Genomic DNA, 23,609 nt, shown 5'->3' with positions numbered 1-23,609 from the left:
GCAGTCTTCTTCTCTACACGACGTAAAATTAGGCGTGTTTGGTTGAATACCAGAACACGCCACGCCGCGAACGAAAATCGATCGGCGCCAAACTTTTGGCGTCCAAAATGAATGAGCGAACCTTGGTGCCAAAGCCCTAATTAATTAACCTATAAATACCCCCACAACAGCCATAAACCTCAATCCAAACCAGTGCGTGCCAGCTCCTCTTCTCCTTCCTCGACACCCTAATCCTCCAAGCCATGGCGATGGTGTCCTCCAAGCCCCTGGCCCTGCTGCTGCTCGTGGCTCTGTCCGCGGCAACGCCCATGCCGGCCGTCGGCGAAGGCTCCTGCAACGGCCACAAGGTGACGGTGCAGAACCTGTGCGGCCACGACCTGAACCTGGGCATCGAGGCGCGCTCCAACAGCAAGGAGCTCTTCCCCAACGGCTGGCTGCTCCCCAGCGGGAAGCACGAGTCGTTCGACGTGTGCGCGTGGACGGGGAGCGTCTCGGCGCAGGGCGCCGCCGTGGCCAAGTTCCACATGGACCACGAGGGCGGGGCGTACTACGAGGTGAGCACCGACCAGGCGAGCATGTCTGTCCGCGTCTCCGTCACCCCGCACGGCAGCCCGCTGCAGGGCCACTGCCCCACCGCCGGGTGCGACACCGGCAACCACTGCTTCGAGCACTCCGTCCCCGGCGGCAACTGCCACGGCGTCACCGAGATCAAGATCGTCTACTACAACCCATAGGTCCATCAACCGCCTACGAACCTAGCTGCTTGCTGCACTTACTAGCTACTACTCGTCAGTGGCGTTGTAGCTGCAGCTATTGCCGGTTAATCTTATTGTGTGTTCCGTTCCGACAAGGTTGTACCGTCGTCAGTCATGTACTATCGGATTTGCAGTTTAACTACTACTGTATTTTGTGGTACTAGAGTGTATCACATGATTAATCAGAGGGAAAACCTCTCTTTTTTATAAAGAAAATCGAAGTATATGTAATGGCGAGTCTAGATATGTGTGTGAGATTCCTTCATCGGTGTCGAAAATATTGGTTGCGCAGTAGCCTCTCAGCAGCAGCTTTGCTTTGTTTGCGCTTATATGCCAGTGAGCTGCAGCACCAATCGATCGAAGAGACTTGATGGAACTATTCATGTGATGAGCCTACAGGGGGTGTTCTTTCACAAATCACTTTCTTATCTTAAAAAGAGATCAGTGATTGCTAAAGTTTGAGAGAAATGTTCTTTTGTTGTTTCCCGATGATCAAGATACGGCAAAGCCCCTCATGGGATTCTAGGAGAACATCCATCATATGTGGCGCCTTTTGTAAGCTAATTAAGCTGGGATATTGAAGTAATTGTGCTTGAGCTATTCCTTTGTATTTTCATTATATGATATTGATCTGGTTGTGATGGATCCAAGACAAGCGTCCGGTGCATCCTAGTGGCTTCGTTGCTGCAGGTTCACTTTGGTGGTCATGGTGCTGATACTTTTGTTCGGAACCTGCAGCTGGCCTTGTCTAAGCAGTTGGAAGGAAGTCATGTTACACAGCGCTTGTTAAGATAAGAGTTTCTCCCAATAGGTATGTTGGAGTACTGCTTCACATACTTCTCTTTAGCAGCAATACAATTCCGGTGTCCGAAAATTAATGTGGAAATGGTATGGCAGCATGTCTCTGAGATGGGAGTATATTTCTGTTCTGTTTATTTAGTAAGGTCGGTATCAAACATATGATCTGGTAGGCATGATGGATGCTAATGGTTGATAATATTTGAGTTGCGGTTACAATAATCTGAAATCTGACCAACCTAAAGAGATCGGTCTAAGAGCTAGAGTTTCAGAGAGGTACAGCAATAGCACGCACGTATAGGGTGCACCTCTGTCTCATATATATAACAAGGACCATTAGAATTACATGGTAGATACGACATGTCTAAACCTATTTGTATACGATATGGAGTCTAACACCCTCCCTCAATCTTAACCGGTGTCAAGAAGGTTGAGATCACGCCGACAGACTTCAAACGAGGGAAGTGACAGTGGCTTGGTAAAGATGTCAGCATGTTGATCCTTCGAAGGGATGAACTTGATTTGTAGTAGGTTCTGTGCAACAGTTCCCTCACAAAATGGAAATCAACCTCGATAAGTGAGCTCAGTATGCACCAAATTAAAGTTCTGTGTACTTGAGCTTATACAAAACAATCTCATTCAGCTACAGAATATAATATGGACTCACACCACAAAGGCGATGGAGACATTTTAGCCTCGTGCCGGCACACACTTTTGTAAGAAAAAGAAAACAATTGCTAGAAATAGGAATATTGGAGGCTTTGAATCCTAAGGATTTTTTCCACAAAGGCCCTTTGGGCCAAAGGATTTAGCTTATCAAATTCCTGGGGAATATTTTCCTTCGCAAAAAAAATCCGTTCCATAAGAATCTCGACATGAACCAAAATATCACTTTCTTTTTTTCCTTTAGATGTGTAGTCACTTGCACACACTCTATTTCTACTTTCCCCACCGGCCCTCTTAAGTGTTTATTTCATGGGCACTATCCAAAGCTATCTCTTACAAAACTAATTCCAGGTGTGTGGCGCCAATTTTTGGTGCTACATATTGCTGCATTTCTAATTCTTGATTTTTAAAGAGACATATTTTCCTTGAAGTGGCATTCATTTTTTTTATTTTCTTACATTCTCATTGTATGACGAAATTTGATTATATATTTCTAGCAAAAGAAACATATATTCAAAGGTATATTACTTTTTCCATGCACAACCTATACTTTCGTACATTTTGGCCGGGTTTTCCTCTAATGGAAAAAAAATCAAATGTATTTTTTCCCGCAACATGTTTTGTATAATTCACTACTTTGCAAGTCTTGCGTATATAGTATTTTCTGTGTGCATGGATAGTATTATTAAGTACATGCCAGTGATAGAGCCATAGAGGATCGTTTCGACCTACTTAACCTCGTTAAATACATACTTCTTAGGGGACGCCTTATTCCCCGACCCGTGCAGTGGAAAGTGAGGTAAGGCACAATCCTCGCTCCCTCATGCGTGAAATTAGGCTGGCAAAGCTGTGGGGCAGGGCTCCCAAATTATTTCTGTTTTATTATTTCTTTATATTTTAATTTTTTTAAAAAACTTTTATCAGGATTTGAAGAAACTTCTGATATCAATAAATGATCACGAATTTTTGAAACATTTCCAAAATTTTAAAAATGTTACCAAATTTGAAAAATATATTTTAGTTTCTAAAATGTTCTCAAAATCGTAAAATTTTCTTCAATTAAAAACTGGTCATGCATTAAAAATTATCGCAAAATTAAAAAATTGCTGCAAATTAGAAAATAAAATCTAAATTGTAAAAAATATTCATGAATTTCTGGAAATGTTCATGAATTAAAAAAATAATCAGGAATTCAAACAATATTCACGAACTTTTAAAAACTAGAAATGCAAAAAAATATGTCCATTTTGGAAAAATGTTCATCAATTTTTTTTAAAAAAATCAAATTAGGTTTTCATAAGAATTTTAAAACAAAACCTAATTTGAAAAATATGTTCATAAATTTATAAAAAGATTATGAATTCAAAGAATGTGCTGAAATTTCAAAAATTGTTCATGAATACAAAATATATTGGCGATTTCATGAATATGGTAAAAAATTGGAAATTCAAAAATTATTCGCAAGTTTGAAGAAATGTTAAATTTTTTAAAGTAAGTTCAATAATTTTAGGGAAACTTTCTATGAATTCCAAAACGTTCATGAATTTTAAAAAAATAGTGAATCAAAAAAATGTTTTTGAATTTGAAAACCTTTGCAAATTCACAAAATGTTCAAGAATTTCCGAAAATGTTCGCAAGTTGAAAAAACATGTAATAAGATTCAAGAAATGTTATTGAATTCAAAATATGTTCATGAATTTCAAAAATTGTTCGCAGATATAAAAAATGTTTGCGAGTTTTCACAAATGTTCATGAAATGAAAAAGAAGATAAAAGGGAAATTAAAAAAATAAAGAATAAAAAACATTAAAAAGATGAAAATAGAATGAAAAAACCAGAGGAAAAAGAAGAAGGAACAGCCGGTGGAAAAGAAACCGGAATTGGCCGGTTCAAACTGAGGGGTACGCGGTAGGTCGCCATGTGGTGGTCACATCCCACAGAAGACGATCGCGGCAATGAATAATATTTGCGAGAGCTTTCTCTGGTGCGCGAAGACCGTGGCAAGTGGTGGTCAATGTGTTGTGGCATGGGATTTGGTTTGCTCGCCTAAATAAAGCAATGTAAGCTTGATGGCCCTGGCTACAATGATCTGACCCCTCGAGGCCATGGGCAGAATTCAAAATCAACATGCCTGAGAAGTCTATGCAATTGTTCAGGGCTGCAAACTCGATCGGTGATTGGGGATGGATGGAGCATGCTTTTCTAGGAGGATTGTTGGCTACAGGGCCAGAGAGTTCAAGAGGTGGCGCCTAGTTTATATGGGCAGATCAGATCAAGGGCACGCGCGGAACACATGGTTCATCGGGTCTTGTCAACAGGCGAATGGGTTTGGGACATTGGCCCAGAGCTACCCCAGAGCCGATGTAGGAATTCCTAGCGCTTTTTGACCGTGATGGCTAGGGAACGGGTTGATGGTGTGCAACACGACTCCATTGTTTGGGCTTGGGAGATTGATGGCTGCTACTCGACTAGTTCGTCCTATGCCGCTAAATTCCGGGGTAGAGAGGTGGTAACGATGGCTGATTTCATGTGGAAGTCCAACACCCCTCTACAGTCTAGGTTATTCACTTGGTTGGCACTGAGGAATAGATATTGGACTTCGGATCATCTGACACGACATGGACTTGATCACCAGGAGGCGTGCCTGTTCTGTGATCAGAAGGGGGAGACCATACAACTCATCCTGCTTGACTGCGTGTTTGCATGAGACATCTGGAGCGTGGTCTGTCGAGCCATGGGCAAGCAGGAATGGACCCCAACTGGGGGATCTACCCTCTCGGAGTGGTGCCATGACAAGATCGGGACGGGACGCAACAAGAAAGATATGCAAGCAATCATTATTCTTGTCATGTGGGAATTGTGGAAGCATCGGAATTCGATTGTGCTCGATGGGGCAATACTATCGAGAGACCATGTAATCTCTAGATTAGAGGGAGATGGTAGAACATGGAAGCTAGCTGGGGTCCTTAGAGGGAGAGGTGAATGCCTTCCTTGGGGCGTTGACGAGTGGGCTATCGAGAGTCCATATGATTTAGGAGTATTTGGGTGGAGTATTTCTTTTGCGGGTCAGTACTTGGGTGGAGTTTTTTTTAGAAAAGGAGGACGACCCCCGGCCTCTGCATCTGAGCGATGCATACGGCCATTTTATTAATTATTGACACAAGACCGTATAGAGTCATACAATAATAAGTCTAAAGCCACCAAAACAAGCACCAACTGTCGCTATACCTATCTAGTTGATGTAGGGGCGCTGAAAGTCTTGGACTAATACCAAACAGACCACGCAGCCAAACCTAAACATCTAAAGACTTGAGGTCCTACCCAGGACGCCTGCCTGGTATGGGTACCCACCAGTCCGGCGTGCTTCTCAACCAGGACCCCTGCCGGGTATGAGGCCGCCACAGCCGCCTGCCACCAATCCATCTTCAGAGCTGTACTGCTGCACCGACCTTGCCAGGCCTATCTGCCATCAACGCCACCATGACGCCAGACAGCTTCCACCTCCTGCACGAGTCCATCTCCGTGCATCAGACGCCGAGTCTCCATAGCGCCACGCCGCCGAGATCCGCCACCATCAATGTGTAAGATGAAGCACCGCTTCACCAAAGTCGTCGTTCTCTAGTCCCTCGAGCCCGTGTGCACCTCCAAGAATGACGCCCCCAGGGGGAAACGACACCAGAGAGCCGCCGTCATCCGATCTACTGATCTAGGGTTTCCCCCGGAGGTAGCAGAGAGTGGCCTTGAACTTCTCCACGACGATGCCTTCAGGAAGGGAACGACGCAGACAGTGTCGCCATCGCCGGCCTTGGCAATAGCCAATAGCAGGTTTTCACCCGGATCTGATCGAAGACCTCCATCCCTCGTGCACGGGTCGCCGCCATCCTTGCCGGGCTCTGGATGATCCCGCTGCTAGATCTCAGCAAGGAGAAGCCCCCCACCAAGACCCGCCGGCCGAGCAGGGGAAGCCGAGACCGCGCCCGCAGGATCAGATCCGCGATGGATCCATGCCCGCGCCGCCGCCCCAGAATCAGCCCCGCGCGCAGCCGCCACCGCCTGCCGAGGCTCGCCGCCGCGTGCCCCGCGCCCCGCCACCGCTCGCCAAGGCCTACCACCTCGCGCCAAACCGCGAGCGCCGCAGGACACCGCCGCCTGCCGCCTAGATCCGCCGCCCGCGGAGGAAGGGGAGTCGGGAGAGGGAGTCCCCCTGCCGCCGCCGTCTGCCATGCGGGTTTCACCCGGCGGCGTCACCCGGCGGCGGCGCGAGGAGGGGAGAAGGAGAGGACGGCGGCGGCCCTAGGGTTGGAGAGCCCCCGAGTCGCCCAGGGCGGGGGCGACGCGAGGGACGCAGTTCAGTACCCGTGACTACTTGGGTGGAGTTACGTTCATGTAATATATAACATCAACATGGAGGGGCTCTTTTCCCATCTTCTTCTTTAATATAAAGTACGCACACTCATGCGTATTTGAGAAAAAAAATCTATCATGATTAGAATGATCTCCTGCATGCACTTCATCTTGGAGAGTCCAGGTGATGCTCAAATGAAAGTCTAAATGTTGACCCATCTTCTCACCTTCACTACTACCACATATGACGTGTGACGTGATATTGTCATAGTGATGACAATTTATTTAGGAAAGGACATCATGGAGGTTGAAGATAATCTTGTTTACCTTATGCGTGTAACCATTAAATGAGCAAGATGATTTCTCTATTTTTTAAAAAGAAATACAGTATAAACAAGACTAACTAGAGGGAGGGATGATTTCTCCATTGGTAAATTTGGTAGTAAATCACCTCATGCCCTCTGCAACTCTTCCGTTCTTGTGATCGACGGCCAGGATTCCTTCTAACTATGCTACTCTGACCTCTCCAGCAGAGAGAGTGCAAATCCCGCCTACCGCTTACGTGTTACTATTGCTTCGGATTTGTTGATAATGCTATTTCTTTCTATTCTGTTTTAACTTTCAAAATGAACTAATTATCTATGCCTAGCTTTGTTCAACCGGATAAATTGACTCGGGATCACATCTCCTGTCCTGAACCATCGTCCAGGAGAACCTTGCCGTCAATCGATCCATTGTTTCTGCCATCAGGGACCATTGTCCGGTGCATAATTCCTTAACCGATTCAAACTTGATTCATGACAACTGGCGTTTTCTCCGTAGCGAAGCATGAACGTTGTGGGCCGGTGTCGGGGAGCTTGAAGCAAAGGCTTCCGTCGGATCTTGGAGGCCGGAGCTTCAAGCTGTGGCCGGAGGCGCTGACCTTGGATGCGACGGAGGGAGGAGGAAGCGTCGGAGTCGTTGATGCGGCTGGATGACAGTCGGCGGCGGTCGGGTGCGCGCGGGAAGCAACCCTATCGAGCTCGTTCGGTGGCTCGTGTGGAATCGAGGAATTGCCACATCTTTCGTGTTTGATCAAATCTATATATCTATAAGACCAAAATTACTTTAACGAAGTATATTTTTATATTATAATACTACTGTATTTGATATACTACTAGCAAACATACCCGTATAAAGGAAGAGAAAAAAAATGTGTCCTTAGCACAATAAGCACAAAAAAATGAAACAAACCCAAAAGCTAACCCTCGTTAGCATTTTTTATAGGAGAAACTCCGCGAGCACCGCGCGTCCGAGCCGTGACTCGAACTCGGGTGGGCTGGTAGCAACTGAGTTTCTCCTATAAAAAAAGGGAAACGCTTATATCCGGTCGGCCGCCAGAACTTTGCGCCGGTCGCCTCGCGCTGTTGCTCAGCTGGCTTCTCATGCATGCCATGTGCGCATAGAGCCCACCCATCTTTTTATCCGAGATTTTTACCCCCAATCGGTATCCAGACGTTTCTTATCCACACATTGCCTTATCTCTTCTCCAAGCGTCCGAGCTCATCCTCATCCTTGGTTTCTTCTCTTCAGCCATGGCCGCCCGCTCACTCAATCCTGCCACAAGCCATGGCATGACCACCATGATGCGAGACGGAGGTGCACCACGTGCTGCAACCGTGAGACTGGGGTTCTACCACGGCGGTGACCACACACTGCAATTCGTGGAGGCTGGGTGGCAGGGGCGGGGCGAGGGGGGGAGGGCCAGGGCCCGCCCCCCCCCCCCCCAACGATCGATAAATTCAGTAGCAGCTACGAGTAATTGCCAACGAGATTAGATCAATATATGTACTCGGCCCCCCCTATACTCGAATCCTGGCTCCGTCACTGACCGGGTGTGCGTGAAGACGGTGACCAGCGACAACGGAGACCACCAGCACCGCGGGCGACGGTGACCCGAGGATGCTCCGTGTGCTGCAACCGCGGTGACGGGGCGCACCCCTGGGAGACGGCGATGCTGGAACTAGCTGCCGTTTTTGCTGCAACCAGCCGGTGAAGGCGCTGGAACCAGAGCGGCGATGCTGAACCACGGCGACAAGTGCGGGGAGATCCGGTGACATTTTTTTGTTGGAACCATGATTTGATTTTGCTGGAACCAGCTCGAATTTTTGCTACCAGCATCTTCCGTTTTTGTTTGAAACCAACCAAATTTTTTGCTACCACGTTTTGTATTTGCTGGAACCAGTGTATCAATTTTTTACCACCGTCTTTGATATTTGCTAACTAACCAAATTTTTGCTGCCATGTTTTTTCGCCGGAACCATTTGTATCACCTTTGCTACAACCGTATTGGATTGTTGCTACTATCGGCGCTGTCGATTGTTACATCCGCCTTTTGATGAATCATGAGGTTGCCGAGACCCGGGACTACGTATTCTTTGCTGCAACCGTTATCAATTTTTGCTACTATCGGTGTTCATTGTTATTTTCATGCTCATACAAATAAGAACTTGAGCAACAGCGACCATCGAGGGTGGCGACGAGTTTTTCGACGGGCGTGGGATGCTGCAAGGATCATCGACGCAGGGGCGCCACGGCGCCTTGCCGGAGCGCACGGGCGCGTCAACTGCGTGCAAGTTGCGCGTCGGTTGGCGGTTGGCGCAGGAGGAGATTTTTTTGTTCGTATATGCGTAACTGAACGGGTACGGGAAGGCATCTCCACGGGATCAGACGGCCCTGGTTCGGCCAATTGGACGGCTGACGTGGGACCGGCGCCTAGTACTGGCCATAAAAAAATGCCAACAAGGGTCAGCCTTTGGGTTGGTCTCATTTTTTTTGTGTTTATTATGCTAAGGACATTTTTTTCTCTCCCTTTATATGGGCATGTTTGCTAGTAGGATATCAAATGGGAGCTGCTACGCGTCCGCCGGTGGATGTCTAGTAAACATCCATCACCTCGACAGTCGTCAGATCTCCGAGCGCGAGCCGTCCGATCTAACTCCTCGCACACACGCGCCGCCTTCCCGACACATTAATTCCCGAAACAACAAACCAGTTACAGAAACAACAGTTGTGTTGCAGAAACAATTCCTAAAACAATGATCGCGTTGCAGAAAACAATTCCTGAAACAATGACTGTGTTGCAGAAACAACTACCATGTTGCAAAAGTTTGGAGATTGCAGGAACAATTCCTGAAACAACAGTCGGGTTGCTGCAGAAACAACTACCATGTTGCAAAAATCTGAAGATTGCAGGAACAATTCCTAAAACAACGGCCGGGTTGCAAAAACAATTTCTGAAACAACGGCTGCGTTGCAGAAATAACTACCATGTTGCTTGCGTCAAAGCACGTCGCCGCCGACCGCAACAGAGCAGCAGCGCCGCCGCTCCTGCTGCTGCAGAAGCACGCCGACGAGTCGTTCGCCTAAAAAGTGAGTTGAGGTGAGCGAGCCTGCGGTTCCGCGTCGGAGCCTCGCCCTGCACCGATTTGGAACCTGGATGCTCCGCCACCTACTTGCTCCCTTACAACGACGACTAGTCCGGCAGCGCATATGATGCTCGGTGATGGGCGTTGATGAGATATGGGAGGAAGGAGAGATGGAGATGGTGCTAGAAAGGAAAGGATAAGACGCGTGGATGTGGCTGTGAGCAATCGAACGCATGGAACGAGATAATAAGGTAGCACGTGAAGCGGTGCGCAGGCACACTGGGACACGCGTCGTCCTGTGCGAGGCGGCGGATGCGGGAGAGAAAATCCACCGGTTGATCCTAAGCTTTTTTCATATCAAATACAGTAATAGTATAATATAAAAATATATTTCGTTAAAGTAATTTTGGTTTTATAGATATATAGATTTGATCAAACACGAAAGATGTTGCAATTCCTGGATTCCACACGAGCCGCCGAACGAGCTCGATAGGGTTCCTTCCCGCGCGCACCCAGCCGCCGCCGCCTGCCATCCAGCCGCATCCACAACTCCGACGCTTCCTCCTCCCTCCGTCGCATCCAAGGTCAGCGCCTCCGGCCACCGCTCGAAGCTCCGCCTCCAAGATCCGACGGAAGCCTCTGCTTCAAGCTCCCCGACGCCGGCCCTTGCTCCAACCCCCACCTTCCCTTTGCTTCTCTGCTCCGTCACCGATCGCTGCTGCTCTGCCGCTTCTCCCCGGACATCCCCGGCCACTATCGACAGTCACACGAGGCTGAGGTAAGCACTGCTTCGTTCTCCCCCCCCCCCCCCCCCCCCCCGTTATTCCTCTGCTCCGTACACTAGTGGCTGGATAAGAAATTTTGGTGATATATTTATATATGTGTTGCTGAAACACTTGTATTTTGTTTGGTAAAAAATCTTCAGATTCAAAGTGTATATTGTGTTTACCATGGGAGAGATAATAAAATTGCTCTGGATCGAGCACCTGTTCGGATTGATCAATGATCTTATTCTTATGCGGCGTTACATGATGCTGGAAATAAAAGTCTCTAATCTGTTTGGCGGTTTGTGTGTCCCCCACGAAGCACTAGGAGAAGCGTGACTTGGTTGATCTTATGTGTACGGTAGTTGATCGATCTCTTGTGTCTCCGTACATAGTACTCAATGTATATAAGTTGCAGCACGGATGACGTTGGAGATGTTAAAGGTTTAATTCCTATTTCTCGAAATCATTGTTGTTGGTATATAAGCTTGTGGGAAAAGGGCCCTCTAGCTCTAGATCTTCTGTACTTTTGGCTTGATTTGTTTTTATTGTGACAAATTTTGCTGGGAAGAAAACCTTGTAATATTTTGATGATCTTTTTTTGTTTGATTTGTTCTCAAGTATCAATGATACCATGTTTTCTGTGTGCATGGTGTTGTTGGATTATAAATTATTGCAATGATCGTGCTGTGTAGCAATAGTACATTTTGAGGGACCCTAAAACCTCTCGCATATTTCAATCTTAGTTATTCTGTGGTCTGGTATGTTGTGAGTTTTATAAATTGTGATGTTAACAGACTCCTTTGTCCCAGCCAATCAGTTGTTCGCTTTTTATTGTGCATCTACTATAACATGCTCAACGTAACACTGCCACTTCTTGATTGCTACCTAGTTTGTGTCTGTTTCATGTCAATGACTTTCAGAAACTTGTATGCTCCTTTGTTCCATTGTCTATGTTATATTCTGTATCAATCATTTGTCTATCTGGTTGGCAAGTTTTTTTATGTGCTTATATCACGAATAAGATATTGATTTTCTCTCTCTTAACAGAAAACGGAGACCAAGCAGCTGATTGAGGTAATTGCAACTACGAAGCAGCCATATCACGAGGAGAAAGCAAGTTTTGGTTTATTTCCACCTCTTTAACAAAGTTTTTTGGTTTGTCAAGTCTTGATAGAGATGGATATCGCGGTACGTTATCTCGCCCTCTTAGTCTGTCACTACCTTGTCCTTTGATGCTTGTGCCATTTGCGTGAGAGGCGGTGTTAGGGTCCGGCTTTTGGTAGAATGCTTGGGTGCCACTCCTTACCACTGATAATTGTGCACATGACCATGGCTGCGTAAGGTCTTGGGCGATAGGGTGTGTGGTTGTGGTCATTGTCTCTGATCTTGTTTGTTGTTTTCTTTTGTCTCCAATGATCGATGGTCGCCTTTTTTGTTAGAGGGCGAGAAGATTATTACCAAGGTTAGCCTCCACCTCGACTTACAAAAAAAGGCTTATGCAAAAGGAGAATTTTTTGGGGGTGTTTCAAGAACAAATTGACTTTGTTATTTGCTTACACAATGATCTACATAATCAATTATATTATAAATTTGAATTCTTTTCTTCTCATATTTAATTTTCCCACCTCTTCGTAGTTTGATGGTATTCGTTTACGAAACACAAATGAGGATGGCATTCTCCTAGTGACGAATTTCCAGTTTCTTTTCATGGTAAGTCTATATTATGTGGGTCTCTTCGCACATCATCCTACTACTATTCATCTAATGAGTATGGTGTTTTCTTTTGCAGAGTAAAGAAACAAAAAGCAAGTTGGGTACCATCCCTCTTACTACAGTTGAGCAAATAAAGGTAAATTGTCTTAGGTTACCTTTATCGCAATTTGATATCTAATTGTTCTGACTTGCGGCCCGCGATTAAGAAATATAATCAATGTGTTGCTGGGGTGGGAGGTGTTGTATGGCTGTGCTTAGTGGCGGCGGCGGGGGGGATTAGGGCAATTTCACATTGGATTTGGCGTGGGGACCACCTGCCATGTAGAAGAGGAGGTAGCGATGGAGGAGCAACAGGAGGAGGCCGGTAGCTCAAGGTGATAGGCCGCGTTGTTTTATCTTGGTACTGATGCGATATAATCCATAGTAGCTAGGCCCCAGCTAGCCCGTTGCTGCACTGCGATGAAGAGCAACCAAACTTACTCACTGACATTGAAGTGAAGCTTGTGGTGATGACCATCGCAGTGCACCTTGGTGTACTCCTGAGCTTGCAGTAGACGGGTCCGCGCATCAGCCAGGAAGAGGTCACAATCTTGAAGCTCAGGATCAATGACTAAAGTTTGTGCTTCACTCGGTCTGTAGTGGCGAACAGCAGTAGGATCCCGACCATACACTACTCGTAACGATGATTTCTTTAGCGTGGAATGGAAGGACGAATCGTAGCAAAATTCACCCCAGGGGACCCAGCGCACCCATTAGCATCGACGATCTGTGGTCATGCAGCAGAGGTGCATGGCAATTCGTCTTGTTGATTGCCTCAGTCTGGGGTGAAAGAAGTGCTCATCCAAAGAGAGCTACTACACATGGCAGATAGATCAATCTAGAAGTTGGAGGTGAAAACGGGATTGCGTTCGAAGACATTAAATTCTGGAATGGTGTGGAGACGCACAATGTCATCAGAGAAGGTGTGTGTGTGCCATGCATGGTGCTATGTATGGTTGCGCTAGTGGAATGAAGTAAGCTTGCCTGCAGAAGCAGTCCACTACCGTCAAGATGGCAGATTTGCTCGAGGTTGACCATGCTTGCACTCTTTGTGGCAATACCATAGGTTAGCCAAGTCTGTGAGGTGCTAGGATGCCAACCACATTTTTTTTATTTGCCAATGTGCACTGACTTGCAAATAAATACTAGCACTGATTAAGCTACAACAGTAGGTCACCCTTGCCATGGTTGGTTGGAACTCCAGCTTGTGAAAATGCGGAGGCCTTCTATCGACGTGGTCATCAGTGGGGTGGGCACCCCACCCCTTGGGCAACGTTGGCCGTAGCGGCATGATCTCTTGTGTGTCCAACCAGGTCATGAGCAGCGTGGTGGATGTCGCGATCGATCCACCTAGTGATCTTGGTGGCGTCAATGGCGACAGTCACGGGTGCGAGCCTGTGTTGAGACCCCCTTGTTCATAGGATTGCAACAAGATAGTCTCTATATTATTTACAGTAAACAAATCCAAAATAGGAAGAGAAAAATCAAGAAGCCTCATATGACCAACATAATGGAAAGGAAGAAAGGCAGATGAGCCAGCTCGAGCAAAAATCCAAATCCTCCCCTGATGTTGTAGTAAAAGTCTGGTCTGCATCAGGATTCAGGAGTAAGAGCTAACTTCCTAGTAACTCCTGAGCTTCTGAATTTACTACATAGGAGTTAACAGGTTCCTGTAACCACACAGGTTGGGGGCACCTCTTGTATAGCAAAAGCATGCCAATTCTTGAAAGTGCATCTGCTACCTTATTGTCTACCCCCTTTTCGAACTGTAACTTGAACTGCAGCCCAATTAACATAATCATGGCTTTTCTCTGCAAGTCTGAAGTAAGAATTTGATCTTCCAAATTGCACAAACTGTCCTCTAGAAACATATGGCCTCCATCCACCCACTGTTTATGAAGTGCGCAATATCTCACTGATCGAGCGCACTTACACTGAAGATGAGGGCTAAGCAATCCAACGAAGCTGGGATGTCACAATGCATTGGTAGGGGAGTGTTTCGCCTTAGAGGGAAGTTAACTGCGGAAGCGAGGGTTCGACTACTGGCGGTAGTGTCAGCACCAAGAGGGGCAATGGCAAGATGTTGCTGCTTCTGTTCGTGAAGATAAACGATGGCCATCGTACTGCCCTGCATGAAGGACAACCCCATATGGTGCAGCTGAATTGGGCACACCTTTCACATTGATATTAGTGATTCCAACTACTTCTGATTATATATATATTAATGTGGTGGATTAAAGAGGAATGTAAATTAGTACATGTAAAAATTGGTTCATGACCATCTTAAATTATTCATTGCACTGATTTTGTCACATGATTTAAAGCCACACTCTTTTCTCCAGGAACAGGATGTACGGTCTTTTGAAATAATCGGTACGCATTTAATGTTTGGAGTTCTCTTTGAATACAAATATATGTCTACTTTAATGGTTTTTCAGTTCAGGTTACGATATGAGAATGCTGGTGTTTGATTTGAAATCTGAACAAAAGCAAGAGGTACTTGTATGCAAGGCAACATTGCATTTTGTTTTCTCATGTGTCCGCACTACCTTATATCATATAGCTAGTTATTTGATCCCAATTCAACTTTTACTTTACTTGCTAGGTCAGCATTGATATATGGCATCTAAAATATGCTAACATTGTATCAAAAATACATTCTAGAGTACATGAGACTTTGGTAGAAATCTTTACATTAACTTTATAATTTGTTTTAAAACCTTTGGTGTGTGATAACTAAAAACATGGCATCAAGGTCCCTGCCACGTAGTCTAAAATCATCTGTGTTCATGATTATCTACACCAGTTTTTCTTCCCATGGTGTCCATCTTCCATTCCCAAAAAAACCGTGTGCTGGGTGCAGCTAGGTCATGAAAACCTTGATTTGCTTTTCAACCTAGTATTTGTTGTGTGAATTCATATCCAAAAGCAAGGTTTATCAGCAGGCATAGTTTATCATTAAAGGTTCTCTAAGAGTTTGGAATAGGTGAAATCATGTGCTGAAACCACAGGATTGGCTTTCTTCTACTATCTGCTTACTCCATTTGCCTAAAATGAATTCTTTCTAGGCATATTGTAATTTTGTACTTGCAATAAAATTTACTCATGAGATAATTATGCTGTTTTGTTTGGCAGCTGAGTAAGATGGTGGAATATTTGACAAGATGCGCCAAACCTTCACGTTTGGTTGATCTTTTTGCATTTGCACTTAATTCCACTCCACCAGCCGTTGCTAATCGAACCAGTCCCAGTATGCGGCTGTTGAAAGAATATCAACGCATTTTTTGTAAATGGTTTCCTCCGGGCACCGGTTTCGAAATTCAAAAGAGTTTAGAGGATAAATGGTGGAGGGTAACTGAAGTCAATTCTGATTATTCCTTATGTTCAACCTATCCATCTCACCTGATAGTCCCACGCACCATAAGGTACTTGCAATATCATGTAATATTTTTATGTTTAGACATATGTTCGACTAATCTTACCATTTTTCTATCACCCATCAGTGATGAAGAGCTACAAGAAATGTCTACCAGCCGAGCTCTTAGTCGCTTCCCTGTTATTTCCTGGTGTGATTTTGGTGCGTGTGCTCTCGTTTTATTTTGTTGTCACCAAATTTTTATGTTGCAATTGCTAGAAATACTATTCAGAGATTCTTTCATTTAGTTATAACCAGCATGAACTTGTTCATATAACAGCATCTGGAGCCGTCCTGGCAAGGTCTTCTCAGCACATGGGAATCAAGAATCTTAAGAAGTGAGCCGTTATCCATCTAAATTGATTTGGTACATACGCTGACTTCGGAATGCGGTTGATCTGATTGTAAGTTTTCTTGCATCAGTAGGTATGAGGATGAAAAACTTGTATCTGCCCTTTGCACTCCAGGAATTCATCGCACAGACCTTATAAGGTATTCTGGATATGCTTTTCATTCTTTTTGGTTGGGCATGATGATTATTGGATTGCTGTGGTATATTTGATGTTTCTATTTTTGTTTTAAAAAATGGGGAATCAACACAGGAAATTGAACAAATGCTAACCTAGTTACCATTACCTTCTATGCCACCCACTTCTTTTTTACATTTTTTTTACTATTCTGATATTTATATCATAAACAGTTCCAGTAATATTCAGGTCACAGTTATTTTGATTACATTGTAAACAGGAAACTATACATAGTTGATGCCCGGCCAGGGGTCAGCGATGTAGGAAATGGTAGGGGATCAGAGTCAGTTTGTTCCTATCCGAAATCTGAGGTAAATAGTATATGTATGAATTGGCTAGTGCTTGTTGTCTAGTGCATATGTTCCATATTATTTCTTCGTCCTTTATTTCATCTTGTTATTTTATTGGCGCCTGACCAGGTTGTCTATCTTGGAATTGAAGATATATATGAAATGAGAGCTAGTTTTTCATCTCTCCGGAAGTATGTTGATACTTATGGATCAATTTCATCAAATAGACCCCCTTCAGCTGGATCTGTCATTGGAGACCTGGTAAGTCTATGGTTTCCTTAAAAGTTGAGAGCTACATCTCTTTTTAGGTCTGTTAGATAGATACCTCATTACCCAGCATGCACTATTTTCATGTGTAAATTTTGTAATGATATGTGGTTCCACACAGAACAAGACTGTAACTTCCCATATTTGCATGTATTTTCTATAATGCAGCCAATGAAAAGCTTCTGCTGTGAAAATTATTTACAGATTTTAGTTATAGGGCCATGTGGTCGTTTGAAGAAACTCCTAGTGATTCAGGATTCTAGTTTAAGCTTAGTGGCTAGTAGAAGTATTTGACTTCATCATATTGAAATGTATACAAATGGTCAAGAATCATTGTATAGAAAAGGAGATTGACAATTTATTGTTATTTTGATAGGTAAATCATGGCTTAGCCTGGGGCGGCGGAATTATAAATAGCATGACAATTTTTTCTATTCGGGAGGAATGGCTAAATCATATTCATATTATCCTCATTGGTGGTTCATGGATTGCTGAAAAAATTGCCCATGAATCAGCTTCAGTTCTAGTGCATTGCAGGTCTTTTTTGACAATTTACATATCTCATTATCTGCAATATTTGTTAACTGAATCAATTCATGTAATGTGGTAAATGGTGAACATGAGTGATGATGTTTTCTGTATTTGCATGTATCAACATTGAATTTGTTGCTGGTTCAGATTGATTTATGTCATGAAAACAAGGGTGTATGTTGCACACAAAAACATGAAATTTGTACGGACATGAATGTCGTTGTTTTCTTACATTTGGGGTTATTTGTCATCAGTATTACTCTTATTAGGTAGTGGTGCCAACTTATTTGGTAGTCTTGTATAGCATGTATTTTAGGTACTTTATATGCACCAAATAAAATGCGTTGACACGAATTCCTTATCTTTTTGCAACTTGTTTCGATGTTCGATGCATTGGTGGTGTCTTGTATTCAATTTAACAAAGCCACATAGGTTGTCACTTGCACTTGTTGTTATTGCCCTATTGCAACTGTGCTGGCTACTACTCAACTAATTCACATCTACATTTCTGAGAAACTGGTTATGGAAAAATAAGTCTAACCTAGGCTGCTATAGTTCCAGCCAGAAACTGTGCAAACCATGGTGGTCTACTTAAGTGTAAAAACAAATTTGATCTGAGAAGCAGATTATGTCCGGTCACGTTTTGGAGGCTGCTATAGAATTTGAACTTAAAATTTTAAAATAGGAATCAATGCCATCATATTTTCCAAATTCTGGTCTCTACTAGCAACCAGTAGGACTTTAAATGTTAGTTGCCTCGTTCAGATATCATGCAATAATCTTGCAATCCTTTTGATGCCATCTTAGGTTGCATGATCTCAATAACTTTGTCGCTTCGTGTCTTTAATGAGCTGCAGAAAGGATATTGTTTATTTGATCTGTTTTTTTAATCTTCTGCAGTGATGGCTGGGACAGAACAACACAGTTAGTTGGACTTGCTGCGCTCCTGCTTGATCCGTATTATTGAACGTTCACTGGATTTCAGGTAGAAACGGCAGATACTAGAAACGGCAGATTAGTTTTGATTATTGAAAATCTTTTAGTTTGAGTTCAACATTATATTTTGTGTTTATTTATCTTTTTGCTTGAAATAGAAGAGCATTTTGGTGATGTTTCAGATTAGAACTATAATTTGTTTTGACACCATGCAGCTCCGTGTCAAAAATAATTGCATGCGTCGAAATTAATTGTAACATTCATGCTGTCTAGTACTTTCTATTTTCTATTTTATTTTAATTGTGCTTGCAATAGTGCCAATGTCATTTCTAACATTATAATATAATGAATGACTCACTTTTTGATATATGACACTCTTTCACCACATTATTATAGGCGCTTGTGGAAAAAGATTGGCTAGCTTTTGGCCATCAATTTGCAGATAGGATGGGTCTTCCAACAATAGCTATAGGAGGCCGGCCTGCAAATCCTTCGGTTAAATCTCAGCCATCAGATAATAAAACTTCACCAGTACTGTTGCAGGTAGTCTACTCGCTATTTTTGTATTAATATAAGAATTTCGCTTGCATTGAGTTGCACATATTGAGCCATGGTTAAAGGCTGAAATTTAGGATTAGGTTGCAACATGCCCCTCACAAATTATGCATGCCAAGAGGTATTTATTTTTATAACAAAATAATGCTCATTGACGGTTTGATATGCTGTTTTTTTACCAATGGGGTTGAGCATTTCAAAACAACAATGCGGTGATGGGCTTGTCCACTTGAATCGGAAGTTGGTGTTCGAGAAAGCAAATATATTGAAGTGGTGAAGGTATTTATTTGTCTAATAATTATTTCTATTTTATCTTTCCACAGTTTTCTTTTTGAAATACAGAATCATGACCAAATAGAGTGTGGCTAATTCTAATGTTCCCTTACCTGTATTGTTTTCTCATGTGACAAATTGGCAAAGAAGGATGCTGAATCGTTGAGCTCCAAATAATGTTAGCAGAAGAGAACATGACGTGGTCAAGCCAAGTGGAAGAAGAAAATAGTACAGACCATGGGCTCTGGTATTATGACTAGGTGTAGTACACAGCTGCACGAAATGGGAAAGCCGACTGTTTCGATTGACCGACGTCAGTTGTGTAGTCTTGGTTAGCTGATGTCGGCATTAGAAGGATATCCCAACATGACAGATGTTTCGTGGCCTGTAGGGACTAGGGAGACTATTGTCATTACTTTCCTCTTTGGATGCCCACTTACTTGCACTGTCTTGGCTACATTGCTTGGAGCTGGTGCTAAGTGAGCTGTTATAGCACGGAGTCGTGTGTTATGCCTTCCTTATGTTTCAGAATTCAGGTAGACGCGGATGTCCCATCTTGTTCGCGCTGCTAAAATCAGGTAAACGGAGTTGACAACGAGACGCAAAATCGAAGCGGGCTTCAGGGGCAGGCTTATAGTATGCTGATACGAGTTGTAGTACCAAATCCAAGCTTGGCAGACTGATACGAGGAGGTCAGCCATTCATCACACTCCTTGGCTCCTTGCCGACTTGCGCCACTTGGCTCTCCTCGCTTGTCGCTCTTTGGAAAAGGTCTGGTCTGGTCCTTTGCCTCCTCAATCCTTCTACTGCTCTGCTCTATCTTCTCTGCCCCTCAACCTAAATGGTTGTTCAGCATGTGTGACGACACATGATTGTTTCATAAGACCCAATTCTAAATTTTTATATATGGCCATGACTGTGCTTACTATTGCTTGTCAAATAAATTCCTCTACAAACAACAAACCATGTGAGTGGACACAACCCTTGCCAAAGGCTATCTTGGGTTTTCCTCTGCCGTCACCCCCTCCTCCTCCCGGAGACCCGAACAACAAACCACTCAGATGTTTGCAGGGCTGTTCCATCTGGCACATTCAATGTCAGAGGATATGCCTGGAGAATCGTCTACTACATCAATGGCGTCAACATAGAATTTGTTGATTGCACACCCTTTTCTCTACTTGTTCATCACATCGATGGTGGTGGTGGTCATGATGCTGCTGCTACGAATATGCTAGCTGTCAAGATAAGCTGTAGGTTTAGCCTGTTGGACCAGGTGGACGAACCGGTGCCAAATCAGGGAATTACGTCATATAGATTCATCGAAAGGGGCGAACTAGAGGGCTCGGCATGTCTGAAAGACTATTATTTCAGAATCAGAGCTTAAGAAGCTTGTTTCCTTTGATAAGTTCAAAGATTGAGACTGACGGAAGGCGGTCTGGTCTGCAATCTACACAAATCAATCTGAAAGCAGCTTCAAGGATTGAGCCAACGCACATATGCACAAAATAATTTATTAATCGTAGTGATCTAAATGGTATTATATTTCTTTATAGCAGGTGGACAATAAGGTCGAGATTACAGACATGAGTAAGCAAATGATTTGTTTGGAATTTTTCAGATATGTAGGAGTAATATGCACGTAGAGTTGAAAAATGCTGGTTTGGTCTCCTTATGTAATCCTCTTTTTTGAAAAAAAAATCATTGTAGCCGTAACTCAAATATTATTGCGCATTAGCATCCATCATGACTACATCGTATGTTTGCTATCCACCTTACTAAATAAACAGAAAAGAAATATACTCCATCTCAGAGACATGTTGCCATACAATTTCCACATTAGTTTTCATACATCCTAATTGTGTTGCTGTTAAAGAAAAGTATGTGAAGCAGTACTCCAACAGACCTATTGGGAGAACCTCTTATCTCAACAACAGCTGTGTAACATGACTTCCTTCCAAGTGCTAGACTAGCCACAGTGGGGAGTAACTCAGACTAATAACATGCATATGTTACTAGTCTATGTTACTACCTTTATCATAGGGAGTAACATATATGTGGTGCCATGCAACACTTTATTTATTAGGTTGTAGACTCATCTTGCCTTGATATGTGTGATGTTACTCATACTATTAGACTACCCACAGTGGGAGTAACAGGCTAGTCATAGTGGGGAGTAACTTAGAGTAGTAACAGGCACACGTTATTAGTCTATGTTACTATCTTCATAGTGGGTAGTAACATGAGTGTGATAACATATATATATATATATATATATATATATATATCTTCATTTATTATTTTGTAGATTCATTATGCATTGGGAAGCGCTATGCGATGGTAACATAATTATGTTACTCTATTTGCCTCTCTCGTTGATTACTTGACACATCATCTTATTTGCTTATGTGGCGTATATGTTACTACATATGTTACTCCTACTATGACCAGCCACATAGGTGGTAACATCACAATATCTAGATAAAATAGATGATGCGACAAATAATTAATGAAGAAAGAGAAGCATGTGGTAACATAGCTAGTTACTAGTGATATGATTAACATCACACATACCAAGGCAAGATGAGTCTATAACCTAATAAATGAAGTGTTGCATGACACCACACATATGTTACTCCACACTATAGAGGTAGTAACAGACTAATAACATAGTAACATATGCATGTTACTAGTCTAAGTTACTCCCCACTGTGGCTAGTCTTAGTAACTAGCTATGTTACCACATGACTCTCTTTCTTCATTAATTATTTGCCATATCATTTTTGCCTAGATATGTGTGATGTTATCATCTATACTAGTAGAGTGCTCGTGCGTTGCTACAGGCAATAATGTAATTGAATGGATAAAACAAATAATTAAATATGATAGATAATGTTAATGGAACATTTTAGAATGGCAACATTGATCTCACCACACCGCAAGCTTAGTTCAAAACTTAATGGGGTTCCATAACCAAACTTATCCAAAGAGGACGACAACATGGCCTGCATTCTCCATTTTAGTGTTGCCAACATAAGGAGACCTATCTGCCTAATAGTATCTAACTCAAACACAAACTGCATATCATAGAATCTCCTTTAAGACCGCTCCGTGTATTCCTCGTCTCCATGTTCAAACATAGCCACGAGGGCCTCAGCGACTTGATCTGTTTTAATGCACCCGCCCTCCAAGTGTTCCACCTCTCAGGAGCAACTGTCCTGCTGTAAACAACTGTTAGGTGTTTCATCTTCTTAGGTAGTCCCACGAATCCACTTGTCAGACAGTCCAATCAATCCAAAAGAAATAAAAATCATTTATAATTAGTAAACAATTACAGTGGAAAAGGACAAACAACAATAGGATCTTGAATAAAAAACTCCACATACACAAGTGAATTTTTATAACAGCAAATCCTCTCCCATTCTCCACATTCGTTTACGAAAGTAATTCAAAATATATAGTACCAATCCAAAAAAATGGAGTCTAAAAGAACCGGATCGTCCTACATCTATGGCAAAACTGCCTGCTTGCAGTTGAGATAATGACTTTCTCAAAATGACAGATCCTCCCAAAGTGATAAAAAAGTAGGCTAATTAATGTTTTCAACTGAAGACGGCCAGGGCTTAAACCAACATTTTTTGGCATGCTGACTTTTAGTTCTAATAAAAAAGAAAAGAACAAAGAACGCAATAAAAGCGGCAAAAGGAAGTATGGTGCGAAAAAACTCCATGGCAAAATTTTTTATACTGATATCCAAAGTTGCGTCTCAGATTATGTATTCTTTGTGTTGTTCTTTTTAAAACTACACGCTCGCAAGGAAGTATAAAAACAAAAATATATCAGTAAGTACATACCTTGCAACATAAGGGTCAATTCATTACATTTTTTTTAATCGAAAAAGGCTTTCGCCTCACTTTATATATAAAGCAACCACCAAGTAACAAGAAAGGAAAAGAAAAGAAAAATAAAATTGACAAGATACAAACACTATAGAACAGCAAACACTGGCCTCAGATCATGCCAACAACGCGACCGTGATAAGGGGGCAATTCGTCACAGGAGGAAAGCTACGCTCCATCAACTCCCTGTTGTCCCACCTTCCGTAGTTGCCTCCGAAGAGGGCACCCCTGCCCTCTTGTCTTGAATCGGAGGACGCCGTTCCACTCACAGGAAAACATACGCCGCCACCGTCTCCAGCCAAGACCAAGAAGCCCGCACCACTGCCGAGCAGGAACACTACCGAAGAATTGACAGAGCACCACCGCGTCGAGCCCCTGAGCCCCCTGGACTCCCAAGGTGGTACTTTCACGAAGTAACCGATGCCGATGCA

General features: G+C 43.4%; 2 protein-coding genes across 2 annotated transcripts; both read left to right on the top strand.

Annotated features, from left to right (window-relative positions):
* The first annotated feature begins 200 nt into the window (after window positions 1–200).
* On the top strand, window positions 201–971 carry LOC125516182. The gene has a single exon (XM_048681666.1). The coding sequence runs from the start codon at window positions 243–245 to the stop codon at window positions 732–734; it is 492 nt and encodes a 163-aa protein (XP_048537623.1). The 5' UTR covers window positions 201–242; the 3' UTR covers window positions 735–971.
* Window positions 972–10,373: 9,402 nt separating this feature from the next.
* LOC125517246 (phosphatidylinositol-3-phosphatase myotubularin-2-like) lies at window positions 10,374–19,803 on the top strand. Its single transcript, XM_048682424.1, has 16 exons — window positions 10,374–10,747; window positions 11,784–12,198; window positions 12,372–12,446; window positions 12,526–12,585; window positions 14,831–14,861; window positions 14,932–14,984; window positions 15,624–15,913; window positions 15,992–16,065; window positions 16,184–16,241; window positions 16,327–16,395; window positions 16,651–16,741; window positions 16,850–16,981; window positions 17,364–17,524; window positions 18,419–18,503; window positions 18,851–19,288; window positions 19,433–19,803. The coding sequence occupies exons 3-14, from the start codon at window positions 12,444–12,446 to the stop codon at window positions 18,483–18,485; spliced, it is 1,089 nt and encodes a 362-aa protein (XP_048538381.1). The 5' UTR covers window positions 10,374–10,747; window positions 11,784–12,198; window positions 12,372–12,443; the 3' UTR covers window positions 18,486–18,503; window positions 18,851–19,288; window positions 19,433–19,803.
* The last annotated feature ends 3,806 nt before the right edge of the window (window positions 19,804–23,609 follow it).

Source organism: Triticum urartu, chromosome 6 (assembly GCF_003073215.2).
Source record: "Triticum urartu cultivar G1812 chromosome 6, Tu2.1, whole genome shotgun sequence".
Taxonomy (NCBI): Eukaryota; Viridiplantae; Streptophyta; class Magnoliopsida; order Poales; family Poaceae; genus Triticum; species Triticum urartu.
This window is presented reverse-complemented; position numbering and strand designations above follow the sequence as displayed.

Excerpts from the sequence above, each read along its gene's own strand:
- LOC125516182 (XM_048681666.1), top strand. The coding sequence starts at position 243 with ATGGCGATGGTGTCCTCCAAGCCCCTGGCCCTGCTGCTGCTCGTGGCT.
- LOC125517246 (XM_048682424.1), top strand. Across the intron at positions 15,914-15,991 it reads ATAGTCCCACGCACCATAAG|TGATGAAGAGCTACAAGAAA; the intron begins GTACTTGCAATA and ends ATCACCCATCAG. Across the intron at positions 16,396-16,650 it reads CATCGCACAGACCTTATAAG|GAAACTATACATAGTTGATG; the intron begins GTATTCTGGATA and ends CATTGTAAACAG.